Source organism: Pezoporus wallicus, unplaced genomic scaffold, assembly GCF_028554395.1.
Source record: "Pezoporus wallicus isolate ANWC-B61680 ecotype Strahan unplaced genomic scaffold, APGP_CSIRO_Pwel_v1 contig_2012, whole genome shotgun sequence".
Taxonomy (NCBI): domain Eukaryota; kingdom Metazoa; phylum Chordata; class Aves; order Psittaciformes; family Psittacidae; genus Pezoporus; species Pezoporus wallicus.
Genome location: NW_026639840.1, coordinates 3735293 through 3758372, shown reverse-complemented (window position 1 = coordinate 3758372; position 23080 = coordinate 3735293). Strand labels below are relative to the sequence as shown.

Genomic DNA, 23080 nt, shown 5'->3' with positions numbered 1-23080 from the left:
AACTTTGTTTTCCCCCCAAAAGAATGCATTTTCTTACCTCCATAAAAGTGATGATTGCTGCAAGCCTGGTCTTCAATTGGATGGCCAGCTTTTAGGGACTGTTGCAATACAGGGAAACTTTCAGATTCAACGCCCTGGGGAAGACAAGTGTTTTAACTTTTTATTGATCCAGTTATAACAGAAATCACCACCAAAGTGGATACCAAAAAAGCTGCACAAAGCTTCCTTTTCAAATTAATAATAAATTTCAAATTGCATAATAACTGTACTATCATTAAGCTTATCCTGTGTTTTATTTAGGGCCAAATTTCTCCAGTAAGAAATTATTTCAAGACACAGAATTGGATTTCATTTGCTTTGGAAGAGTCTTTCCCACATTGTTTCTTAAATCCAGCCAAGCAGCCAAAGGACAAGAGGCTTCCCAGGCTCTCAGAGTCTCTTCTCCTAGGTGAAGCCCATAGGATCAGATAGTCCCTGTCCCCAGCACATGCAACCTCTGCCAGTGTGGCAGTAGATACCAGAGTATTGCTATCACTAGATATCAGTGTATTTTGAAAATAGTTGTGGCAAAGCTATTAAAATGCAATGCTTTGTAGGTTAAAGGAAACTTACAATTACAGAAATATGTGGGTTGAGGTGTTTGAGTGCAGCAGCCGACCCTGCCAGCAAGCCACAGTGGCCTCCTGCAGGGAAAATCACCGCATCCAGCTTTGGCACCTGCTCGTACACCTCCAGTCCCACAGTTCCCAGGCCTGACAGATACACAGCACTATCCTCCCTGTGGGAAGGAAGGGCACAGCTCAGGGTTCATAGTAGTCAACACAACAATAGTTCAATCTACTACTTGAGGACATTGCTCAGCAGAAAAAGATACGTGAGAGTAAATCACAAGCAGAGTGCAGGAAGGAGGCAGTACAACAGGACCCTGCATCAGACAAACCATCACGTGCTGTTACCTCCTGGGAGAAAACTCAGGCCATTGATAAACCCCACAGATAGCCTTCAGGCTGAAGAGCACTGATCTCTCTTGTTACCAGCATCAGTGTCTACAGAGCTGGTGAGACAAAAGTCATGTTTCCACTGCCATCACTTCCTTCAGCTTCATAAATTCTTAATGTTGCAGTCCAAACTAAAAACAGAGTCTCAAAAGGAAATCTTCTTTTTGTAAGTGGAATTTAGTGCTTGTAATGAATGCGAATTTTCATGAAATATAAGCACTGCATTCAACCTCACAAATACTAACAGATTTCGACAGAGTTAAGCCTTTCCACAATCCAGGGCCAACATCTGATACCTTCACATAACTCTGGAAGACTCTGGAAGGGTAAGAGAAGCATTTAGTCATGCCAAAATACTCACTGGTAAAACACTTTCAGGCAAAGGTAATATAATGAGCAGAAATAGGGATGGGCAGAGTCAAGAGTCTGAAGAGAAGTCCACTGTACAGTCACAATTGACTTGGATCTATTTCTAAAAGCTGTTTTGCATTTTATTTAAAAGTTAGAAATGATGTAAATGTAGAATGGTATATGAACAAAAAGAACACCCCAAACTAGGAGATCTTTGTATGCTTTTAAGTTCTGCTTTTTCTGCCAAATGGATAAGCAAACAGAATTATAGATCAAATGACTTCACCTGATTTACTTGACCCAGGGCATTTGGGTACTACGAAGCTAAGCCTTTATTACTGTTAGACATGCACAGAGAGGCTTAGCACAGGAGCACAGGATGCCTGCAAGGTGGAAAGCAAGGCCCTCTTGAGAAGTCACCTCACATACGTAGCAAAACACAGCAAGTTCCCATAGCACAGCTAAAGACTGTCATTGTGGGAGGAGTAACTGAACCCTTGAATTTATTGTCTTTATCAAGTTACTGAAGGAGCTCTCTCCCCTTTCTTATTTGTGGCAAAATATATTACTGGTCTCATGAACAGTTCTGGTCTCATGAAAAATTCTTATTCACAAATAACGTTCAGAATCGAGTTTGCAGAGTTACCTCTGCCATGGTCACATGGGAAACAATGGGAACCTGCAAAATTGAATGAGGACCTGGAATATTCGATTTAGGAGTAAAACTTCACTAGTAGCTGAAAACTGTGGCTCTGAATCACAGATTAACCTTTCTCACATCATCCCAGAGGTATTGTGTTACTCACTGGCAATATTCACGTTGCATTTATAATGAGGTTCTGAACACCTATAGTTACTAAAAATCCCGTGTCACCTAGGCAGCAATTAGGTAGACTTAATGATTGAATTCCAATTTGAAAAATCACACTTAATTCCTGGAATTTCACAGGAGGTTGCAGTTGGATAAAAAGTTTCCTTCCTCTAATTGAATTCTGGCACGATCATTTTCATAACATAGTATTTTAGTTGTGCTCAAGAAATGGGAAGAACTGACATTGACACACCCTACACAGGACATCACCTATGCAGGTAAAACTAAACTCAGGCACACAATGTCTATTTCAGGAAGAAAAGAATGAACTTTTGGTTAATGAAATCCAGAGACCAAACTGCTAGGGATTTCATGCAACCTAGAATTAAACTGAAATAAAATGACATTTCAGAAGTTCCATTCTAAAGCACAGGAGATCAGCTGATGTTTTACAGACAGCTTTGGCTAGTGACAATGAATGTGTGTCAGCATGCCTTGAAGATGACTGGCTATCCATATATGCATACATCTCTCTGGGAAAGCTCTCCCAGTCTTCACCTAACAAAATATGTTTCAAAATATCCCATTATGAAGAGGCTTACAAGAGTAGTGAGGGATTTTCTATTCTTTTTTTCTTCTCCAGAATGTGAAAAATAACATCTATGAAGTCTTAATTAAACAGAGTAACAGATTAAATAACTCTGTTTCTTGTAACCTGAAATACCTGTTACTTGTAACCTGAAATAAATCAAAATGCTTTGATATTATTAATGGTAACATGTACATTTCAAGTTCCTCAATGCTACGTACTGAATTCTCCACGTGTTGTCCCTGGAGCTTCGTGAACCTGGAGAATATCTACATTGTGTAATATAAATAATTACCTGGGGAGAAGGGGATGATTAAATATGAAATGACAATAAAATTTTTCTTATGTGCAAACATGATAGCTGGTGCAAGCTGGCTGGGAGTTAACACATCGATTGTAAAATGGCTGACAGGAATTTGGAAATCACCAAGTTATGGAAAGCAAAGTGGTTTTCAAAGAAAGCTTAAATGGGTTTAAAATTCAGTGGGATCTAGGGCACCTCATTCCCTTAGGTTTCTTTGAAAGTCTCAGTCTGGGACAAGGTTGTGCCCTTGGTGATGGACAAGGCAGACCAACCATCCCTGTGAGCCACCTGCTTTGGCAGAGCTAACTGTAGTTGAAGAGTACAGTTTTTAATATAGAATCATAGAATAGTTAGGGTTGGAAAGGACCTCAAGATCATCCAGTTCCAACCCCCCTGCCATAGGCAGGAACACTTCACACTAAACCATATCACCCAAGGCCTCGTCCAGCCTGGTCTTGAACACTGCCAGGGATGGAGCATTCACAACCTCCCTGGGCAACCCATTCCAGTGCCTCACCACCCTCACAGTAAAGAATTTCCTCCTTATATCCAATTTAAACTTCCCCTGTTTAAGTTTTAACCCGTTACCCCTTGTCCTATCACTACAGTCCCTAATGAAGAGTCCCTCCCCAGCATCCCTATAGGCCCCCTTCAGATACTGGAAGGCTGCTATGAGGTCTCCACGCAGCCTTCTCTTCTCCAGGCTGAACAGCCCCAACTTCCTCAGCCTGTCTTCATATGGGAGGTCCTCCAGTCCCCTGATCATCCTCGTGGCCCTCCTCTGGACTTGTTCCAACAGTTGCATGTCCTTTTTATGTTGAGGACACCAGAACTGTACACGATACTCCAGGTGAGGTCTCACAAGAGCAGAGTAAAGGGGAAAGAGCAGAGTAGAGTTGCCTTCCCAACAAACCAGCTGCGAAAGAAATGAGGACTTTTTCCACTCTGCTCATCCTGACATCCTCTTTCCAAGCAACATTACTCATTATTACTATGTTTAATTTACTAGCGCCTAGCAGCTGAAAGGGAGCACACACTTGCTGTGGTGCCTTACAAACACGAAGTGGTGGATGAAGCCTGCACAGAGGCAGTGACAGGGATAGAGAATAACATTCCAGCTCAGTGCGTCAGAGGGACTGCCAGCTACCTCATGCTAATGATTCATCCCTCCATGCTTTTGGAAATCTCACTTGAAAAGGTAGAAAAATGAAAGAAAAGGGAATGGAAAGGCAGAAGAGAATACAGAGGGGGAAAAAAAAGGGGGAAAAAAAGGAGAATGGATCAGTTCTAAATATTTTTGTCCATCGTCTTATTCTAATAATGTTTTTATCAGATTCCTCTTGTTCAATAACCTTAAATACTTCAAACTTAAATTTATACCCATCCTTAGCTACTTTAAATATACATGTGAAGTAACCTCTTAATAATCTTTTTTTCAAGTCATAATCACAGTTTTGTCACACACACAGGATATGTGGAAATTTCACAGCATTAACCTGTTTTTGCTCTACACTATGCCACTGAACCCTTTGCACTGAAGTAGCTTTTAGCCACCTTACACCAACCAGAGACCAAAAATGAATGCTAGCCTTAATTCTTTCTTACAGGGTTCATAAAAAGTTAGCATATATCAATTATCATGCTAGCCCATATAATTCCTATGCAGGAAGTTTGCCTAATTTGGGGGAAGATTGTTTTATTTTGCTTCCCATCCCCAGCTGTTATAGAAAGATTCAGGATTTGTGCCTAGGAATATTTAACTGTCCATACTCCAGGTAATGGGAACATTTTGATGACCTGTGATCAACTTTTAATTAAAGTAATTGTTTCTGCAGAGCTGCAAAAGTATCTAACGTAGTCTTTCTAATCAGTCTGACTCTGCACTTACTCTTCGAGGTAGAGATAACCATTTTCCTGTGCCAACCTTCTTGCGTGCGTCTGGGAATCCTTAGCTGTAGTGCCATAGGATATAACCATGGCACCATACTCACGGCACATTTTCACTCTGGCTGGGGATGTGCTGGTTGACATGATGACAAACACTGGAATACGGAGCTCTGAGGCATGGTAAGCAACAGCCATGGAAAAGTTATTGTCCGAAGCCACGATCACCCCCTTTCTTTGCTGATCCTGGAAAAACAGGGTTGCTTATTGCGCATTATGTAGTGTCACAAAGTTATCCCATATGATCCTGGATCATTCTAATGGTCTGATTTCCTTCTTTTCTTCTACAACTGGTCACATTATGGTATTATGATACAATATATGCATATCTGGTACGATCTCAGGACATACAGAGCTAAGACAGCACAAGATCAATCCCTGTTGCTACACTCCTCTGGTCTCAATTCTTGTTCCACTGGAATTAACTGTAAAACTCCAGTTGACCTGAGAAGAGCCAGTATCTGGCCCCTCAGAGCCTATATTTGGTCCCTCTTCCCTGCCTGTATGAAATTATTTAATTTCAGGTTTCCCTTTCATAGAAGGATTTATTCATCTTACTACAAAAGGGCAGGAATAACCATTGTTTCTGGGCTGCTGTATCATGCCAATTATAGTTATTATTGCTGCAGAGACTCAATAACCTCCAACAGCAAATGATAAACAAGCTATTCATAACTGACATTCATTACAAAATCAACTGGTGATCCAGATTATTCTCATCACTCATTGTAGTTCAATTTCATCATCACTTAAAGTCTGGTGGTTTCAACATGTCAGAACCGTAGTAAGCATGCAAACCCTTTCACCTAAATTCCATTAAAAATGCTGATGTCTACATTTAGCAAGCTTTTCTTTCAAATATTTTTAAGCATTTTATGAGCAATTGGCCAAGGATAAATTAAGCAGTATTTTCAGATACTTGCAGACCTATCTATGCTGTTCCGCACAACGGTTCAAAAGGCAAGAAAAGAATGCCCAATTCAGGTAAAAAATATCTTGAATTGTGCTCTATCCATCTCTGTGAAGCAGACAGGCCAATAGAGTTGGGGTTGTTCAGCCTGCAAAAGAGAAGGCTCCAGAGAGACCTTAGGGCAGCCTTCCAGTGCCTAAAGAGGGCCTAAAAGAAATCTGGAGAGGGACTTTTTACAAGGACCTGTAGTGAAAGGACAAAGGGCTTTAAACTGAAAAGAGGGTAGATTTAGATTAGATATTAGGAAAAAATTCTTTACTGTGAGGAAACGTGCTGCCCAGAGAAGTGTCTGCCCCACCCCTGGCAGTGTTCAAGGCCAGGTTGGATGGGGCTCTGAGCAACCTGGTCTAGTGGAAGGTGTCCCTGCATCTTTAAGGTCCCTTCCAACCCAAACCATTCTGTGATTCTATGATTCTATGATCTATTTCTTTTTTAATGCTGACATTTTGTTATACCTGGGGCAGTGATGTCAGAAGGTAAATTACACCTCTTTCCTTCACAGATCCAGTGTACTGGAGGAACTCCTTCTTTAGGTAGATGTCCACTCCATACTGCTTGGATAGCCTAGAATACTGGAGTATAAAAATGTTACAATGGCAATACATGTAAAATTAAGAAAAACCTTCCACACCCCATCAGCTCCCTCGTGAGGCATGCATCCAGCTTCTATGTAAGAGCTCTGAAATGTAAATTTCATAATGTGCTTCTTTAGACTTACATGACAGTGTTACCTACCAGATTCTTCTGGCTTATGGAAGAAATTTCCAAACATGGAGCAGTGAAATATGTACCACACGCCATTATGAATTCTGAAACCGGTACTATTTTAGTCTTAGTGTTCAAATACATATATTAAAATAAGTATCTTCAATTATTTAAAGAAACAGCCTATGGTCTGATATTTTAGCACTTGTCAGAACTGGATGTTGAATACCTCAAACATAAAGTCATCTCCTAAATACAAAAGCAGTCAGAAAATTCCTCCTATTATGTCTTTGGTATGGTTTCTGATACTGAATCACTACTGACTATTGTCCATTTTGCACCCTAAGGCCAGTACAATGTTAGTAAAGACATCTCTTGTTTGAAGAATGGTGCAAATAATAGAAAGCATTGCCCAGGAGTGTAAGTGTAAGCAGCAGCTGTTTGAATCTGTTCAGAGTTCAGGACAGAAAGGACCCCTGAGCTGAGAGGAATTAGCAAACAGAGTACATGTGATGCAGTGTCCAAAATGCATGACTTTTTAATTATTTTTTAATGGCAAAACTTTTGTAAATTTTTATAGTAAGACATTCACAGCATGCACCACCATAACAATCTTCTATTACCACATTATCTAAACCAAGAGTTTTAAACAAGATAACTTGTGAAATAGAGCTTCAGTAATCCTGTGGGTTCCAGTTCCCTAGGCTTACTGTGTCTCTGTTTACTAATTGGCTCTATTTCTTCCACTGGCTGCCAAAGTAAATGAGGACCTAGGGATTTAGGGGATCAAGCCCTTACTCATGATAATTCACAGAGAGACAAATTAAAAGACATCATGACAACATATTTTAAATATTTGTCTCAAGAAGTATCTGGCAGTGTCATGCCTACAATGTATAGGGTACAGAGTCATATGTACTGATATATTTTCTAGACTGTGGCACTTTCAAAGTGAATTATATAAACTAAATATATCTGAAACAGATACTTGCTTTAAGGTATAGAATAAAACTAAACATTTCAGATGACTGTTTCAAGGCTTTTTAGTGGATTCACAAGCATATGTTAACTTCCTCACCCATAGGGGGGGCCAGATTCTCTATTTTCTCTCGGAAAATCCTGCAATAGGAGCTACCACTTGCTGCTCCTTTGTAAACCTGGCTGCAGAACTGAAAGAATGGAAAATGCTTAGTACACTAATAAGATAACAGTTTCTATCGTAAACAGCCGATGCCAAACAGAACAAAAACACTAGATAAGAAACAGTACTGCACTGGTTCCTCACACACTGTACTAGTCCTATCATTTTTAGTTTTGTAGAAAATCTTGGATTCTAGAGTGAACACTGAGAAAAAAAAGATTTAAAGGAAATTAATCTTGTGACTATAAAGTTGCTGAGTTTCCTACATTTAAAAATTTGTCATTAAGTGACTCTTTACCACTGAGGTGGTGTACTTCAGATTATTATTTTCTTTAATTTTGATACTCAATATTTTAACCCTTTACGTTTTCCTTTTCTGCATCCTTTAACAGAGGCTTCCTTTCATGTAACCTATATATAACAATTAATTCTAACAAAGGAGGTGTCAGTGCTATTTTCAGCTGTACTGTCCTGATGTGTGACCTTGTAAGACTCACTGAACCAGCCTCTAAGTTTTCCCTTTTGCCACCATGATCTTATCTAAGGACTACAGATACTATGTCTAACATACAACACACAGCACAGCCTACACTGGGCAACCACAAAGCTAACACAAAAAAAAACCTTAAAATTCGTACATCAGGAACTTAAACCAAGTTAGTGTTAATTCCTTGTTTCCTTATAATGAGGGCCTCTATAACATCTGTCACATGCCATATTTCAGCTCCAGGGAAACTCCTGGATAAGGATCCAGGGCACTCTATTCATGGTCTTACCTGCAGATAGGAATCAGCCTGCAATGTGTTGCTCCATTCAATTAACTGAATGGGTTACAGTTATAGCTGCTTTTTTAATCCACACAAATGCCCCTGAAAGGAGCTCTTACCTCTCAGCAATGAGTTAAAACAAAGATTATCTGTGTTTTTCCTGACACCACTCTGTGCTTTCAATACATGTGCATGAAACATATACTAATGACTTCTGTGGGAATATTACTTTGAACAGCAACAGTCATGGGCTATTTTCACGCTAAATCAAGTGGGGATATAGGTTTTCCACTGATCATCCCAAAAGCATAGTTTATAAAAAAAGGCTGAAGAAAGTTAGCCTGTTTAGCTTGGCACAGTAAATGCAGAAAGGGGATACAGCCGTGTTGCACAAACCCGCCAGGGACACCCAAGAGAAAAGAACTATTCAAGTTGAGGGGTGTTGTGGTTTAACCGCAGCTGGCAACTAAGCACTACACAGCCATTCACTTAATCCATACCCCAGCCAAGCGGGATGGGGGAAAGAGAATTGGAAGGGTAAAAGTCAGAAAAGTGGGATAAGAACAGTATAATAATGTAAAAATCTCAAAAACCCAAACAAAAAAAAAATAAATAAAGAAAAAGAAATTAAAAGGAAAATAACAAAGAAAGAGAAATAAAACCCAAGAAAGGCAAGTGTTGCAAATGAAAACAATTGCTCTTCATCAACCTGCTGATACCCAGCCAGTCCCCGAGCAGTGGGCCCCATGGTCAGCCTTCCCCCTAGTTTTGGTGCTGAGCCTGATGCCATATGGTCTAGCATATCCCTTGAGTCAGCTGTGTTCCTTCTCAGCTTCTTGTGCACCCCCAGCCTACTGCTGGTGGGGTAGGGTGAGAAGAGGAAAGGTCTTGACTTAGTGTGAGTACTGCTCAGTGATAACAAAAACATCCCTGTGTTATCAACACAGTTTCCAGCACAAATCCAAAACATAGCCCATACTAGCTAGTATACAGAAAACTAACTTTATCCCAACCAAAGCTAGCATAAGGGGCAAAGCTGTCTGGGAACAAATGGCATGAATTGACCAAAGAGATCTTAACTACTTGTGAGCAGGAGCATGACCAGTGTATAGAAAATTTCATATTACATGGAAGCCTGTAGGAGCAAAAGATGGACTCAGCGGTGCAGTCTCACCTTTCTTGCATTAGGATGTGTTGACTGATAAATTTTCAGAGTGGAAGCCATATCTTGAGAGCAGGTAGATGGCTCAGAGGATGGGGCCAAGGGGCACTCTACTAGTTTTGAGCTGTTGGTCTGATCCATCTGAGATGAAGGTGTGAATGAGGTCCTTCAATGACCCACATGGCCAAGGCTCCTGCAGGCTTATGCTGGCAGATGTACAGAGACAGTATCCTTTAACTGTTTGTCAGAAGTGCATGATGCCATGAGCTTCAGGGAAGGGATGATCCAGTCTATCGAAGGGTACAGACCTAGCTAGTTCTGCTTTTTGAATTAAGCTGTGACACTCTCACTCTCTCACCCATAGGCTTACCTTTGTACAGCAAGATTAAATCCATCTAAAGAATATGACCAGAGTTGTCAAATGCAGAGAGATGAAGAGTTCACTACCTGCAATATAAATGTAACTTTTCTTTTTCTGGAACAGTGTCTCAACAAAAGCAGAAGATTGACACTTCTGTCTAGAGCACTGTCTGGGCTCTTGAGCATGAGAGTTTTGGTGACAAACAATGCAATGTGGTACACTCCCTCTGTTAGCCCTTCTGGCCACCCATGCTGCAGGTGTGTTTGCTCACTCCCACTGCTGCCTTCCCGAGTTCCCAAGCAAGCCAACTTCTCCACTCTGAAAAGAAATCCAGGTACAGCCAGCAGAATGGTTTACTCCTGCGTCACTCTGAACATATATGAATGCAAAATGCATCCAGTTCCACTCCCTGCACTCTGGCCAGCACTACCCTGCAAGATTTTTGTGCCACCTTACAGCCCCAAATGGCCTTGTACCATGTCCTTTATCACAAGACACGCTTTTTCAGCAGTATGCTACAGAAAACAGCTACCCTTAATTTGGGAACTCTAAGCTAAAAAAGAACCCCCAAAAGTAATTATGTTGCCCCTGAAAAAGCAGGCACTATCTGGGAACCACGAGAACTGCTGCTGCTCCTTGCAGACCCAACCACTTTGCTCCAGGGGCTGTTAACCCCAAGCAGTGGTTCAGACACCAAGGTCCTTTCCCTGTGCAGGATAGAAAGACAATCCATAGGGAGTGAGGCTGAAGGGTGCTCCAGGTCAGCATCGGGAGTTCAATTTTGGGCTGCTGCTGTGAACTGCCATTTGGCAAAGAAAGACATTTTTCACCCAACACAGGAAAAAGAGGTTAGCCACAGAGTGCCTGCAGCAGCCTTCATGAAGAACTTCCCTTGGTGGAAATACAATACAAATTAGATAGCCTGCCAATGTACTTCTCTTACAGCTCAGCAAACACTTATATGTCTATGGGAATTCTATGTTTGTGCATGTGTGTCATTTTGAAGACACATGTGGCAGAACTATCTTGTTACAGAACATAGTCAGCCTTCCCAGGCTGTTCAGGCGGGGAAGGAAAATCTGTACCTTCAACCTCTCCAAACATGAGGGCTGGTTCCAAACCAGACCCTCCCACCAGACTGCTTACCCAAACGCTAATAGTCTGCATCTCCAACTCAGGTTCCTTGTAGCAAGAGATTTTCACCGGGAGCATAATACCACAGTGCAGTAAGTCTACGTCTAATGAGGTTTATCCTTTGTTTGCAGGTCACTGCAATCTTTGAGAATTTAGGTTAATGTTAACAGGTAAGAAGAAAATTATTATTGACAGTTAACAACAACTAGTAAGAACATGAGTCATTGTACACAAATCTGCTGCAACTCACACATACTCCTCCTTCATTTCTGATTAACTTTTATAAAGAAAATAAAAGAAACATGCAAAGCTATAAGCACTCCCTACCATGCAGGGGGTTTTCTGAACACTGCACTGGATTTTGAAAGCTGCTGCACTAATATCTTCAAATCGAATCAGCTTGTTACAGCTTGACAGGCTGGTCCTACTGCTTGACTGAGTGATGTGGGAAAGACCATCCTTAAGTAACTCCTCGTTACGGCTCATGATCTTCATTTCCCAGGTCTTCACATCCCCGTTCAGGTAATCCTCCTCACCAAAATCCTTCAGTCTGTCAGGGTTGATAGAGGGTGGCTTCTGCCCAATAAGGCCATTTCTTATCGGCCCATCCTTACAACAGTGAAGATCACAAAGTGCTGGGGCATCTTGTTTCTTTATTTTATTGTCATCCCTACAAACAAATAAAAGAAACTTGTTAGGAGAGCCGGGATAATTAAAAGCTCGACACTTGGCATTTAAGAAGGATGCACATCTCAGTTGCTGTTTGCAAGCCTCAAATGAGCAGACTGAATTATGACTGTTATATAACCTATCATGTGGGTGGATTGAAGGCTACTGTAACTAGCCAGCTTTTAGAAGACCCTAAGGTAATCTGGCATGTGGACGAACTATGAAACTCTCATACCCAGGACAATGAGAAAGATCTAATCTGTGCAGTCAGGACAGCCAGACCTTCCTCAGTACTCAGTAGGCAATGATCCTAATTCAGCGTTTCCAGAAGTTTTGGAATAACTGGAATTGTATTTGTTGTATGCAGCTCCATGTTTTTCAGAAAAGGCAAATAACTGCTGTAGACCATTCCCTTATCCTATTAATAGCAGTAACAAATGTCATGACATTGCACACAAGAGGTCTGCTTTTCCACTCTTGCATACTTGCAGAGCATACTCTCAACAGCCAACAGTTGCCTCTTGATGGGAAGGAAGTTACTTTGATAAGGAGTAACAATTATATCCTGCTACAGAGCTAAAGAACTGGGTCTCCTGATCTGTGAGCTGGATAAAAATACCTGTAGGTAAGATGACCCCATGATTGCACACACCTTCTTTCACAAGAAACTTCCGAGAGTCAACACTGCTACAAAGATTTGCCAGTTTTCCTACCTTCAATTGCCCTACTCTATGGTGCACAGTGTTCACAAGTTCACAAGGGATAATATGCTGTAGTGTAGGAGTTTTCAGATGTACTACCAAATAAATGCAAAACTGGGAATTCTGGGAATTTGCAGAGTAATGTGGGGAAGAAGGAGTATTAAGCATAAATCCAGTGATTTGGGAAAGAGTTGATACCACCCCCCATCTGTGGCTATGATTTCACAGAGGGTACAACCCCGTCTACATGGAGGACTCAATCTATCTGGAAGACAGGGGTTTCTGAAAAATGTACATGTCACATTATGCCAGAGATCATACCATCATCTCCAGCAAAAAAATATTTACCATGAAAAAAAATAATCTGGATTTAAATTAGGCAGTTATCCATCAGCAGAGCTGGCTAAAGCTGGTTTTACAGCAGCATCAGCATTGTAACGTGCATTGTAGTCCTTAAAAATAAATAAATCTAGAAACCTTTGCTTTTTGAGTAATTTGCCCCACTTTTGGCAGCATCATCCCTCTTTTTTGTGGTCCTAATAATCTGTGCCAGTACCTCTGCTTCCTATTACACTTCCAATTGTTCCACTGAGGACATCATGTAACAATATGGACAATATGAAGGGTTGTTACTTGAATCAAGTAATACACCAGTAGCATCAATCATTCTCTATCACCTCATAGAATACAAAAAAGGAGAATTTTTATAGCAAGCTCTTCTCTCTTCAAAATTTATGAGATAAAAGCTAATTTTCTAAGATAAGGTATTCACTTATTTGTAACTTATTTATGCTGAAACTTGTGGTTTAAAAACTTTTCCCAATGCCACGTCTTTAAGCTTATACACCCAAAACATCAGGCATTCTGTCTTCAAATTAAATAGCTTATCAATGTGTTCTATTCCATACTTTTCTGCATTTCTTTTCCTTTGGGATTAGAAGGTTGGAACACTTCATAAAGATGTTAATCTTCCAGTGTTTGCTTAATGCAAAGATGAGAATCAGATCACTGTTTCCCTTTCAACTTATTACAGCATAGCCCCTAGCATAAACAACAGCTATCATCATCTAAGAAGCCGCATTGTTGTTAAGAGTTCATTCCCTACCTCCCCCCCAAAATAATCTTTCATATCACAGTAGCCCATAATCACTCCAAAAAGAACAACATATACATCCTATCTCTGAATATATTACCTAAAAATGCTTAGCAAGCACTAGCAATGAATGACATTTCTTACACTGAGTGCCATTACTTTAAACTGGGTTGAAAGTGTATATGTAGGGTAAAACATATAGCTAGATCAAAAAATTGTGATTTTTATAAATTCATGCTTTTTTCTTGCATCTGTTACAATTAACTACAAAATTAATTAAAAAACAAAAAACAACAAAACCCCAAACAAAAAAAACAACAAAAAAAACAAGCCAAAGATGACCACCAGAAGTCACTGGTGAACCAGGATCCTCCTAGATAGTACAAACTGCAGTGTAACCCCTCACAAAACTACTGCTATGGACTACTTTTATCTGCAAACAGAAAGACCAAAATGGGATACTGATTTTTGGCCCTATTCTTAGATTTCTTTCTTTTTTTTTTTTTTGGTCAGAACAAAGGAGGGAAATAAATCAGATTCTCAGTCCTTAATCTGCAGCACTGCTTTCATGAACAGTGAGTATCAGGACCCTGATGGAGACATCACCTTATGACCATTAGAATAAAATAACAAAACTCAAGCCAGCTGAAAAATATTCATTGGCTTTTCAAGCTTGAGATAGGTTTAAAGACATCTGAAACATTACCATCTCAACATTTAATATAGAAACTATCATCCATTTGCATCTGAAAGCTCAGCAGCTTCATTATCAAAGGAGTATCATCATGCTATTGTGTACGTATGCATTGCATGTATTTATTTCAGATGGCCTTTTAATTCCCCTTCTATGTACATATTTTTCATTAACATTAGCAAAGGGCATTTTTCCCTATTGAACCTGCCCAGGTGTGCCACAGATGCACTACGACCTCTCAAACTCCCAAGGTAATCAGTGGGTTGAGGTCTGATAATCCATCAGAAATGGGCAGCTAATAAGCCCGTTGTATCAGATGCATTTCCCTCCTCAAACACTGCTCATATGTTTGGTGTAGATCACCTCAATATGAATTTGTTTTGCAGAAACAGCCAAAGAAGGCAGCAAAGCATGCAAGTGCTCACAGAAAGACAGCCCATGAGTTCTCATGCAGAGTAACAAAACATGGCTCCTATTCTAGCAATCATGCCCGCCACTCTGAGCCAATGTAAATACAAAACTAAGCATTATAAAATATTGCTCCTTTCAAATGGATTGCTTTTCCTTTTTTAGAGTTTGTCTAGGCAAGTTTTCATGAAAAAGTCTGTTTATTTTCAGCCATAAACCAAATATCCAACTGGCAAGCTTTGTTACATGCTTATAAATTATGACATTTTACCTTTAATATGATTAGTAAAAGCAAACATGAAAATACACTTTATAAACCTACTTTTTCAAGAGCAGCTCCTCAGCATAACTGCAAAAAAATAAAAGAGGATATTCATATGCAGATGTTCCATGAATAATTAAGGAACTGGAAAAAGTACCATTTGTTTAAGCAGATAGCTTTACATAGGTTGAAGTCTCAAAGCCAATGCAAAGAGAGTGTGTGCTGAAATGTACTCTTAGAATGATGAAAAGTAATGACTTACTGAATAATTTTTTCATTTTCCATTTTTTTCTTTTTTATTCTTCTTTTAACATACTGATAATTTTCACCAGGGTTAAATAACACTGGGACAAATACATTTGGAAAAATGGTAATATCAATAAACAAACTCAACTAAAATAATTTTGGGAAGATAAAATGCAGTAGCAGTGCATACTATGCCTAAAGATGACGACTGTTGCCTTCACTACCAGGAGAAAGAAATGCCAACACAGTTTTACTGCGATGATGGGAAAATTACACGTCCTCATCAGATGAAGCACACACAGACTGCCTTCCTCAGGATCCATGAAACAGACTAAACAGATTAAACTGAGATACTGAATCTCTTCAGCTTCTAAAACCAAACGAGCAAAAAACCACAAAGTCATGGATGTCCAGTAAATAGCAGACTGGGAAGGATCAGTTGCTGTTTCTCCCAGTATAATTGTTAGGGGGAGGTCATATGAAAGCATCAGATAGAAAATTTTAAAGTTCCCTTCTTACAGAAAATAACTAGCTCACAGAACTCTTCGCTACAGGATGCTATGAAGGACAATAGTACAAATGGCTTCCTAAGAAACCTGGGCAACTATATGGAAGTAGGTCTAATAACAATCAATAAACACATTCAAGAAGCAACCTGTGATTCCGAAAGCTCCTAAGCACCTATTTGGCAGACACCATGAAAACATATGAAAGAAAGCATCTCAGGTGGATCTCATGTTTCTTCAAGTTCTTATTACTGGCCACCACACTACAGAGAAGACATGGGAGTAGACTGTTCTTTGGTCTGCCATTTTGATTTGCAGACATAGCCAGTATCAACATTTGGCCCATTTGGTAGCTTTTACACCTCTTACAAAATGAGTCACAACAACACATTTTGAGGCAGAAATGAAGCTGGAATTATGGATATATAATCCCATGTTACTGTGCTGCTTCAAGACAGAAATTCAAGTGCCACAAAAGGAAACAAAGAAATTGTAGTGTAAGACTGAAAACTCAGCATTTCTGTGCCATTTCTAGAGCAGTTTTTATCATCTGCATTCACAAAGGTACACACTCACCATGAAGAGGGAGTATGGTACAAGTTCTGTAGAGTATTTTAGCATCCTTCTAGACCTACACCATGACAAGAATTTCAAACTCCAGTGTCCAGCTTGGACTGATCAGTAACATGGTGAAAACTGGCAAAGTGTTAAGCTTGAACACTACTTCAAACCATCCCAATAAATTGGGGATAGCCTGTAATTAACTTATCAGCACACATACACATGTGTTCTCTATATGTGAATTTTTTCTTTCATTCTTCTTTAATGGTCTGGGTTTCTTAAGATCAAACCCTATATGCTGCCATCACCTTCAGGCTCCCTGAACATCTTCATGGAGCACACCGAGCAACAGATATTGATAAGATACCATTTTAGACATATTTGTCATCTGCTTTCTGGTAAAATGGGATCAGATCTTATGCCTGCAAGTTTGGAATATTTGTTACAGCAAAAATGTGACCCCTTTAAAGTCAGTTCTGCTTCATTCCTCAAAGAGTTGAGCAGAGATTGGTCATATACTGAGCAGGGGGTGGGAAGAGTGATGCAGGAGGAGCAGCCTGATGGAGGTAGCAGTCTGCCTGTCTTATGACTGAGATGTAACCAAGGCTAGGATCTCCTTTCAAGTCAGTGAGAAAGCAGTAATCCCAGGATATGACAGAGGGCCCTTTCCCTCATCTAAATCCCTCTTTTAACCTGAACCTCCCCAGCTCCATTAATCCTTCTTATTCCATGTCTCCAGCCCTATCTGCTCTGACCCTTCTGAATGCCTGAGCCTTCCACACCCCTCTAATACTTTCCCCATTTGCTGCAATCCCCTTTCCCAGTAGCACCTAATTATTCCTGTTCCATCCCAACTCCTCTTGTACTTTTTCTGCCCTCCTCCCCAAGCACATCCAAATGCTGCAATAACAGCAATTCTTAAAAGCATCTCAGCAGCTATATGAAAGATAGATGATAATTAAAATAAAAAATTGAGCCTTGCTGACTTACAAATTGCAAGAAACATAATAGATATCATCTTCACTGCTAGTAATTCTAGGTTATTGCACTAGATAGTGTCTGAGTGTCCTCTGTAGCACTACAGGGTGACAAGTTAAGTAAGTCCCCAAGGCATGAGGAAAGAACACCTTGGATCACTCTCACAATACAGTTAGATAAAGACAATACTGCACTCAAACATTATTTCCTCAAATTATTATTATTTTGTATAACACTAGCACTTAGAAACACCCGTTTGAGACTGCATCACTTCAGCCGGTGGCAGTTACAGAGTGAGTTGCCTAAGACTTCTGCAGGATGTTCATATAAGGGCTACTTATCAGAGTGTCTTTAAGACAAAAGAGGTCAGGCTTAGTTACTAGCCTGTATGACACAAAAATTTGGAGATGTACTCACTGTGTCTATTCAGCCTAGATAGGTACATAATAACCAAGCCTTGTAACAGAGCAGATGTTTATAACTCTACTCACGATATACAGGTCTGACAAAACCAGGTGATTCTACACCAGCCACAAATGTAAAGAAAGCTCAGACTCATGCAGGGAACAATCAATCTGCATTATAGCTTCTGATAAAATATCTCCTTATTTTCAGTAAGTCAGATTTACCAGGGCCTGAGCCTAGTACTATATTTGCCTTCCTCTGTGGTCATAATCCACTGCCAGTGTTCTTCACACGCTGCGGAAATGTCATTGCTTACTGCTGGCAATGGCAACTGTGTGTCAGCTGCTAAACAGATAACATGAGAAAGTAAACCGAATGCAGGAACTCAGAAGGTCACCCCTCTTGGCTACCTCTGCTTCAACACCATCCGGTGTCCCTCAAACACCCACCACTGAGCAGTCCTTACAGGACATTCACAGCTGTGTATGTTAACTGATCACTATCAAACATTGCCAGCAGTTTGGTAGTTTAAAGTCTTTAAGTAATTAAACATTTTTTCCTCTTTAAGTTAAATGTATTCTGAGTTTAGAGATTCTCTGGTGATTAACACATTTCTACAATTCATTTGTAATAAAGAACAAATAGCATTACCCAGAGGAAAGAGTGGTCCTGAGATGAAAAGAATGGTTTAAGATTCTCAGTTTGCTGCGAAACGCATTACATCATGTGTGACTTTGGGCAAGTCATTTTTTCAATGCAGAACTGGGATTTTGTCTTCCCCCTTGGTGTTCCTGAGGGTTTGTTAACAACATTGAGCGCACTTATTACCAACATCTGCAACTATTGGCAGGATGCACAAAATGAGAATTGCCCCATGTTTATACCACATCTGGCAACACCAGGCTGTGATCTTGCAAGCAGTGTCCAGATAATAAAACTGGGGGAGAAAACAACCATAGAAAAGGTTAAAAGCAAGGTTGTGCAAACACAACTATACCATATAGCACATGCCACCCCCCCCACCCCCCCAATCTGATGCTATGCAAGAGCACTAGATGTCTGCTAAATTCCATCTGCACCATCCAAGCCTGAAAAGAAGAATTCAGGAAGACCATAAGCACCATAACAGAGACAACTGCAGAACACCTTCAATAGCAGGATATGATACAGCCTATCCCGAGATAAATTTTGAGCAGTCCATTGGCTTGTCTAGTGTTATGTCTAATATCATACTAATGTAGAAATAAAAAAGCTGAATTCCATGGGCTTAAAGTATTCAAATCTCCACTGCTTCTAGTGGATGACTCCAAAGGCAACTCAGACCCACAGAACCCTGGCAGTTATTGGAAAATTAGAATTTCTTTTTTTATATATATATAAAATAAGGAAGAGAAAGCATTACCTATACAGCACAGCGACTAAATAAACAATGAGGCGAAGCAAAACTCCAACTACGACACCATAGGGAGGCAGGAGGGGTCCAGGGGTTGTCATGTCCGTGGGCTTCGCCCTGGGTGGACCCCAAGGGCTGACCATGACCCCTCAGGGGGAGAAAGGAGCACTCTAGCTCTAAGTCAGACAGCAATATTTTCCAACCTTTGCCAGAAAGGGTCGTATTCTTCATCTTCCCTGGAGCGGTCCCTGGGAGTTCTGTTTTTTAGCACCCTGGAGTAGAGAAACTGTGCTGCAAAATTCATTGTAATTCCTGTTGCGAAGCGAAGCTAGGAGGCTGCGGGCAGGGACACGCTTGCCTGCGAGCAGTGCCAGCCCTGCAATGCCCAGTGGGAAATAGCGGGCGGCAGCACTGTAAGCAGCTCTCCAGCCTGGCTGGGGGAGGGAAGTGCCTTTGAGAGAGCTGGCTATTGCTATTTAAAGAGATTATTCCAGCGGCCAACCTGTCCTTGTCAATTTGAGTCAAGGCCTGGATTATACTTGGGTGACACTGTTAACAGGACACTTGAAGTTTTAGTTACTGCTTAGCTGTGGAGCATGATCTAGACCTGCTGTAGGGCTCACAACTGAATGGCATGCACTTGGGTAGGCAGAAGCAGCAAGAAAGGGATGCCTTCTTTGTGGTGGTTGAGTCACCTGCAGGGATCCTTTAAGGCAGTACTAATGGATATGGTGCAGAGAAGACTGATTACTTCATTTGGGTCTTCTTTTGGCATAAGTCCCTGTAGCAAAAAGACGGAGAGATCCAGAACATACAGATAGAAAAGATCATCTAGGGAAAAGACTGGGAGAAGAGATATAAAAAAAACCCAAACATCTAAATCTGTTCTTTTTTTGCCCTGAGAGAGTGCCAACAAAGGCAGCGCTACATTTGCAGATGAGGTTGCTGTCAACACCTGCAGAGTGAAGCTCAAGACAACTTTGCTGGTGCCTTGAAGCATAGAGAGAATGCACGTGGAGTTATTATTTTGCTCCTAACGTGTCTGAAGTGCAACGGTGGGCAGGAAAAGGAGCTTAAAAATAGAGAAAATCACAATGCCTCACTTTCAGGTGTCTGAGAGTCCAGACTGATGTGCTCCAGTCTTGACATGATGTCAGTTCCTTACAGAATGAGGCCCCCATCTGTGATCAGCACTTGTAGACCATGCAAAACCATTGAAAAGATTTCTGGGGCCATTTGACCAAGCAGTTGGAAACAAATCCACCAAGACGTTTCAGGACAGAAGTACAGGAACATTGAACTGCTATCCTTCTAAAACACTTCCAAACAAGCAGACCACTAGGGAAAAAGGATATTTGGAAATTTCTGCTGTAGGTTTAGGCCCCAGTCAAACATTCATTCAAAGCCACTAACTAAGTGTGTGCTAGCAATGCTGACTGTGCAGTGTTTTAGAAGGTACTGCACCACTGTTATTGCTGTAAATTAGCTATGGCTATTTTCTGAACTAGTTATTTCCTTAATGAGGGAGAAGTAGTTAAATACATACTGATATTAGATGTACCTTCCTTTCATTCTTGTCTGAAAAATTTTGTTGTCCTTATAAGCTTCTTTCACTTTGTCTGCCAATTCACGTATCCACCTTCTCTGTCTGTGCACATAGAGATGATGGCTGTACAGTAATACTGCTTTCTCCTTCTAAAGCAATTGGATTTTGTCACCTTTCACAGGCACTGTTCTTTTAGTATCTGTCTGTATTCTCCACGACATCTGTCTGTTGTTACTTGAGTCCTTTATAAAACTTAGCCACTTTCATGTAAGAAGTTAATCTGGTACCCTACTTCCTCCTAATATCATTCTCCAGGAAATTCCTATTTATTTCTTTTGTCTTTACTAATATAATTATTATCAGGAGTTGGCATATCTTCTGCTGCTGCCTGATGTCCTGGGTTCAGCAGTAGCAGTCATGTTTCTCTTTCTTGGTAGCTGGCGCAGTGCTGTGTTTTGACTTTCAGCTCGGGAACAGAGCTGATAGCGATGTTTTGGTTTGGCCAAGGACTTTGTGAGCCTCATGCTCTGCCAGGGGGGAGGGGAAGCCAGGAGGAAGCAGAGACAGGACACCTGACCCAAGCTAGCCTAAGGGGTATTCCATACCACAGCACGTCATGCCCAGGATGTAACTGGGAGTTAGCCGGAAGGGCTGGGAGACTGCAGGGTTGGAGGAGGTATCGGTCGGTGCTTGGTCGGGCTGGGGGGCAAGTTATCGGTCGGCTGGTGCTGAGGTGATGTATTCTCTTCCCTTGTTATTTCCTTTATCATTGTTATTATTGGTAGTAGCAGTAGTGATTTGTGTTATACCTTAGTTACTAAACTGTTCTTATCTCAGCCCGTGGGAGTTGCATTCTTTTTGACTCTCCTCTCCGTCCCTCCGGGAGCAGGGGTAGGGAAAGAAGGGGGGAAGTGAGTGAACGAGTTACCTGACTGGGTTTAAACCACGACACCTGAGAACCAGAACTCTTCAGCAGAAGGCAATACCTTTCATATGAGGTAGGGGGTGGGGGTTGGACAGGTAAGATGTAATTACATTGTTGGTATGGTCAAGTGAAACCCAACACAATTGCCTTGAAACTGTCACAGATGACACTAAGTTTCAGGTCTTCCCCAGATCACATTTCTTTTCAAGTTTCTTACCTCCTCCCAGCTGCTCTTTGGTGGGTCCTCAGGAAGGAAAGCCAATGCCTCAGTTTTGTATAGCTTTCCAAAGATTTCATTTATATCTTCCATACCATCACCACTCACATTTCTTGTGTTTGTGCAAGGAAATCATAGTTCATATCAGCACAGCTTTAGGCATACCTAATGAAGACCTCAGTAAAACCAGCTTCTATCAGGGGCACTGTAACTGAAACAACAATGCTTGAGAACTGGTTGTACACACATCACACTACAATATTGTACCTAGATAATTTTGAGTCCAAAGAAGGGAAACACCCCTTTAATCAAGGGAGAAAAATGAAATTCAGTGTTCATGTGCTAGTGTGTGGGATCAAAGATCAGGACTGGAAAGAAGAGGAAACTCTGAATCTCAGAGTAACAGGTTTACAATCATCAAGTTGTATGACTGCTTGCCTTCCTCCCTCAGTCCCTGGCACAAAAGCCATTAAGATAGCATAATGTGGAAAGTAACAGCTGCTTCTTTTTTCTAGAAAACCTTCTAAACGAGGTTATGGTGTTTTTTCCCCAAACTGAAAAATAAAATAGGACTATTTTGCCATGAAAGTGGAAAACAGTGCTTCATTCTTTTGTAACCAGAGAGACCTCAGTTTGGACAGCACTGGGAAAAATAGCTATTACCACTGTAAATAAAGACTCCATTGAATTACAGAACTTAAAAGATGGTTTTGAAGGGTTAGCCAAGTTTTTCCCCACACTAAATAAAATTAATAACATTTCCAACCTCGGTGGGAACAGCATGGGTGGGAACCGATAGTCTATCCAAAGCAGAGAATTCTTTGCAGAATTTGATCAGTTGCAGAAGGAAAGAGGGTGGAGACAATCTGCAGTTAAGCCAAGAAAAACAACAGAAGATGTTCAGTTGTTTGGAGAGTAGCAACACAGAAAACCAAAATGATAATTTAGGATTATGCAATATATCAATGCAAATGGGCTGGTAAACCACTGTAATAATTAGTATGGATGAATACAGACAATTTAAAAAGAATCACCAGTTTAAAAAAAGACAAAGAAGGAGTACACACCAAAAAGTTTCACATTTCCTTCTCATTTAGCATACTAATGTAACTTCCATCTCAACATCTATAGAGCAGACTGGAGTTTCAGCCCCCAGTATTTCTATTTGTCAGATAACAGCTGACCCATAGTAGTGAAATGTCGTGTTCCCACTTGTTATCTTTAGGGAGCTGAGAAAAG

The 23080-nt window shown here is 40.7% G+C and overlaps 1 protein-coding gene across 5 annotated transcripts in view; it reads right to left on the bottom strand.

Annotated features, from left to right (window-relative positions):
* Nucleotides 1-22035, bottom strand: part of LOC130602972 (putative threonine dehydratase) — a 32245-nt gene extending 10210 nt beyond the window's left edge. Inside the window, exons 1-7 of one of the 5 annotated variants that reach the window (XM_057416359.1) lie at nucleotides 19357-19729; nucleotides 15125-15151; nucleotides 11565-11907; nucleotides 6423-6539; nucleotides 4942-5183; nucleotides 613-778; nucleotides 38-134 (exon numbers count right to left, since the gene is read on the bottom strand). In XM_057416359.1, the coding sequence (XP_057272342.1) occupies nucleotides 38-134; nucleotides 613-778; nucleotides 4942-5183; nucleotides 6423-6539; nucleotides 11565-11907; nucleotides 15125-15151; nucleotides 19357-19457 (1093 nt within the window). In that variant the 5' untranslated portion in view covers nucleotides 19458-19729. Of the gene's footprint in view, nucleotides 1-37; nucleotides 135-612; nucleotides 779-4941; nucleotides 5184-6422; nucleotides 6540-11564; nucleotides 11908-15124; nucleotides 15152-19162; nucleotides 19730-21841 lie in introns of those variants that run through there. The other 4 variants (XM_057416357.1, XM_057416361.1, XM_057416360.1 and 1 more) reach the window with 4 other exon arrangements.
* Between the last annotated feature and the right edge of the window lie 1045 nt (nucleotides 22036-23080).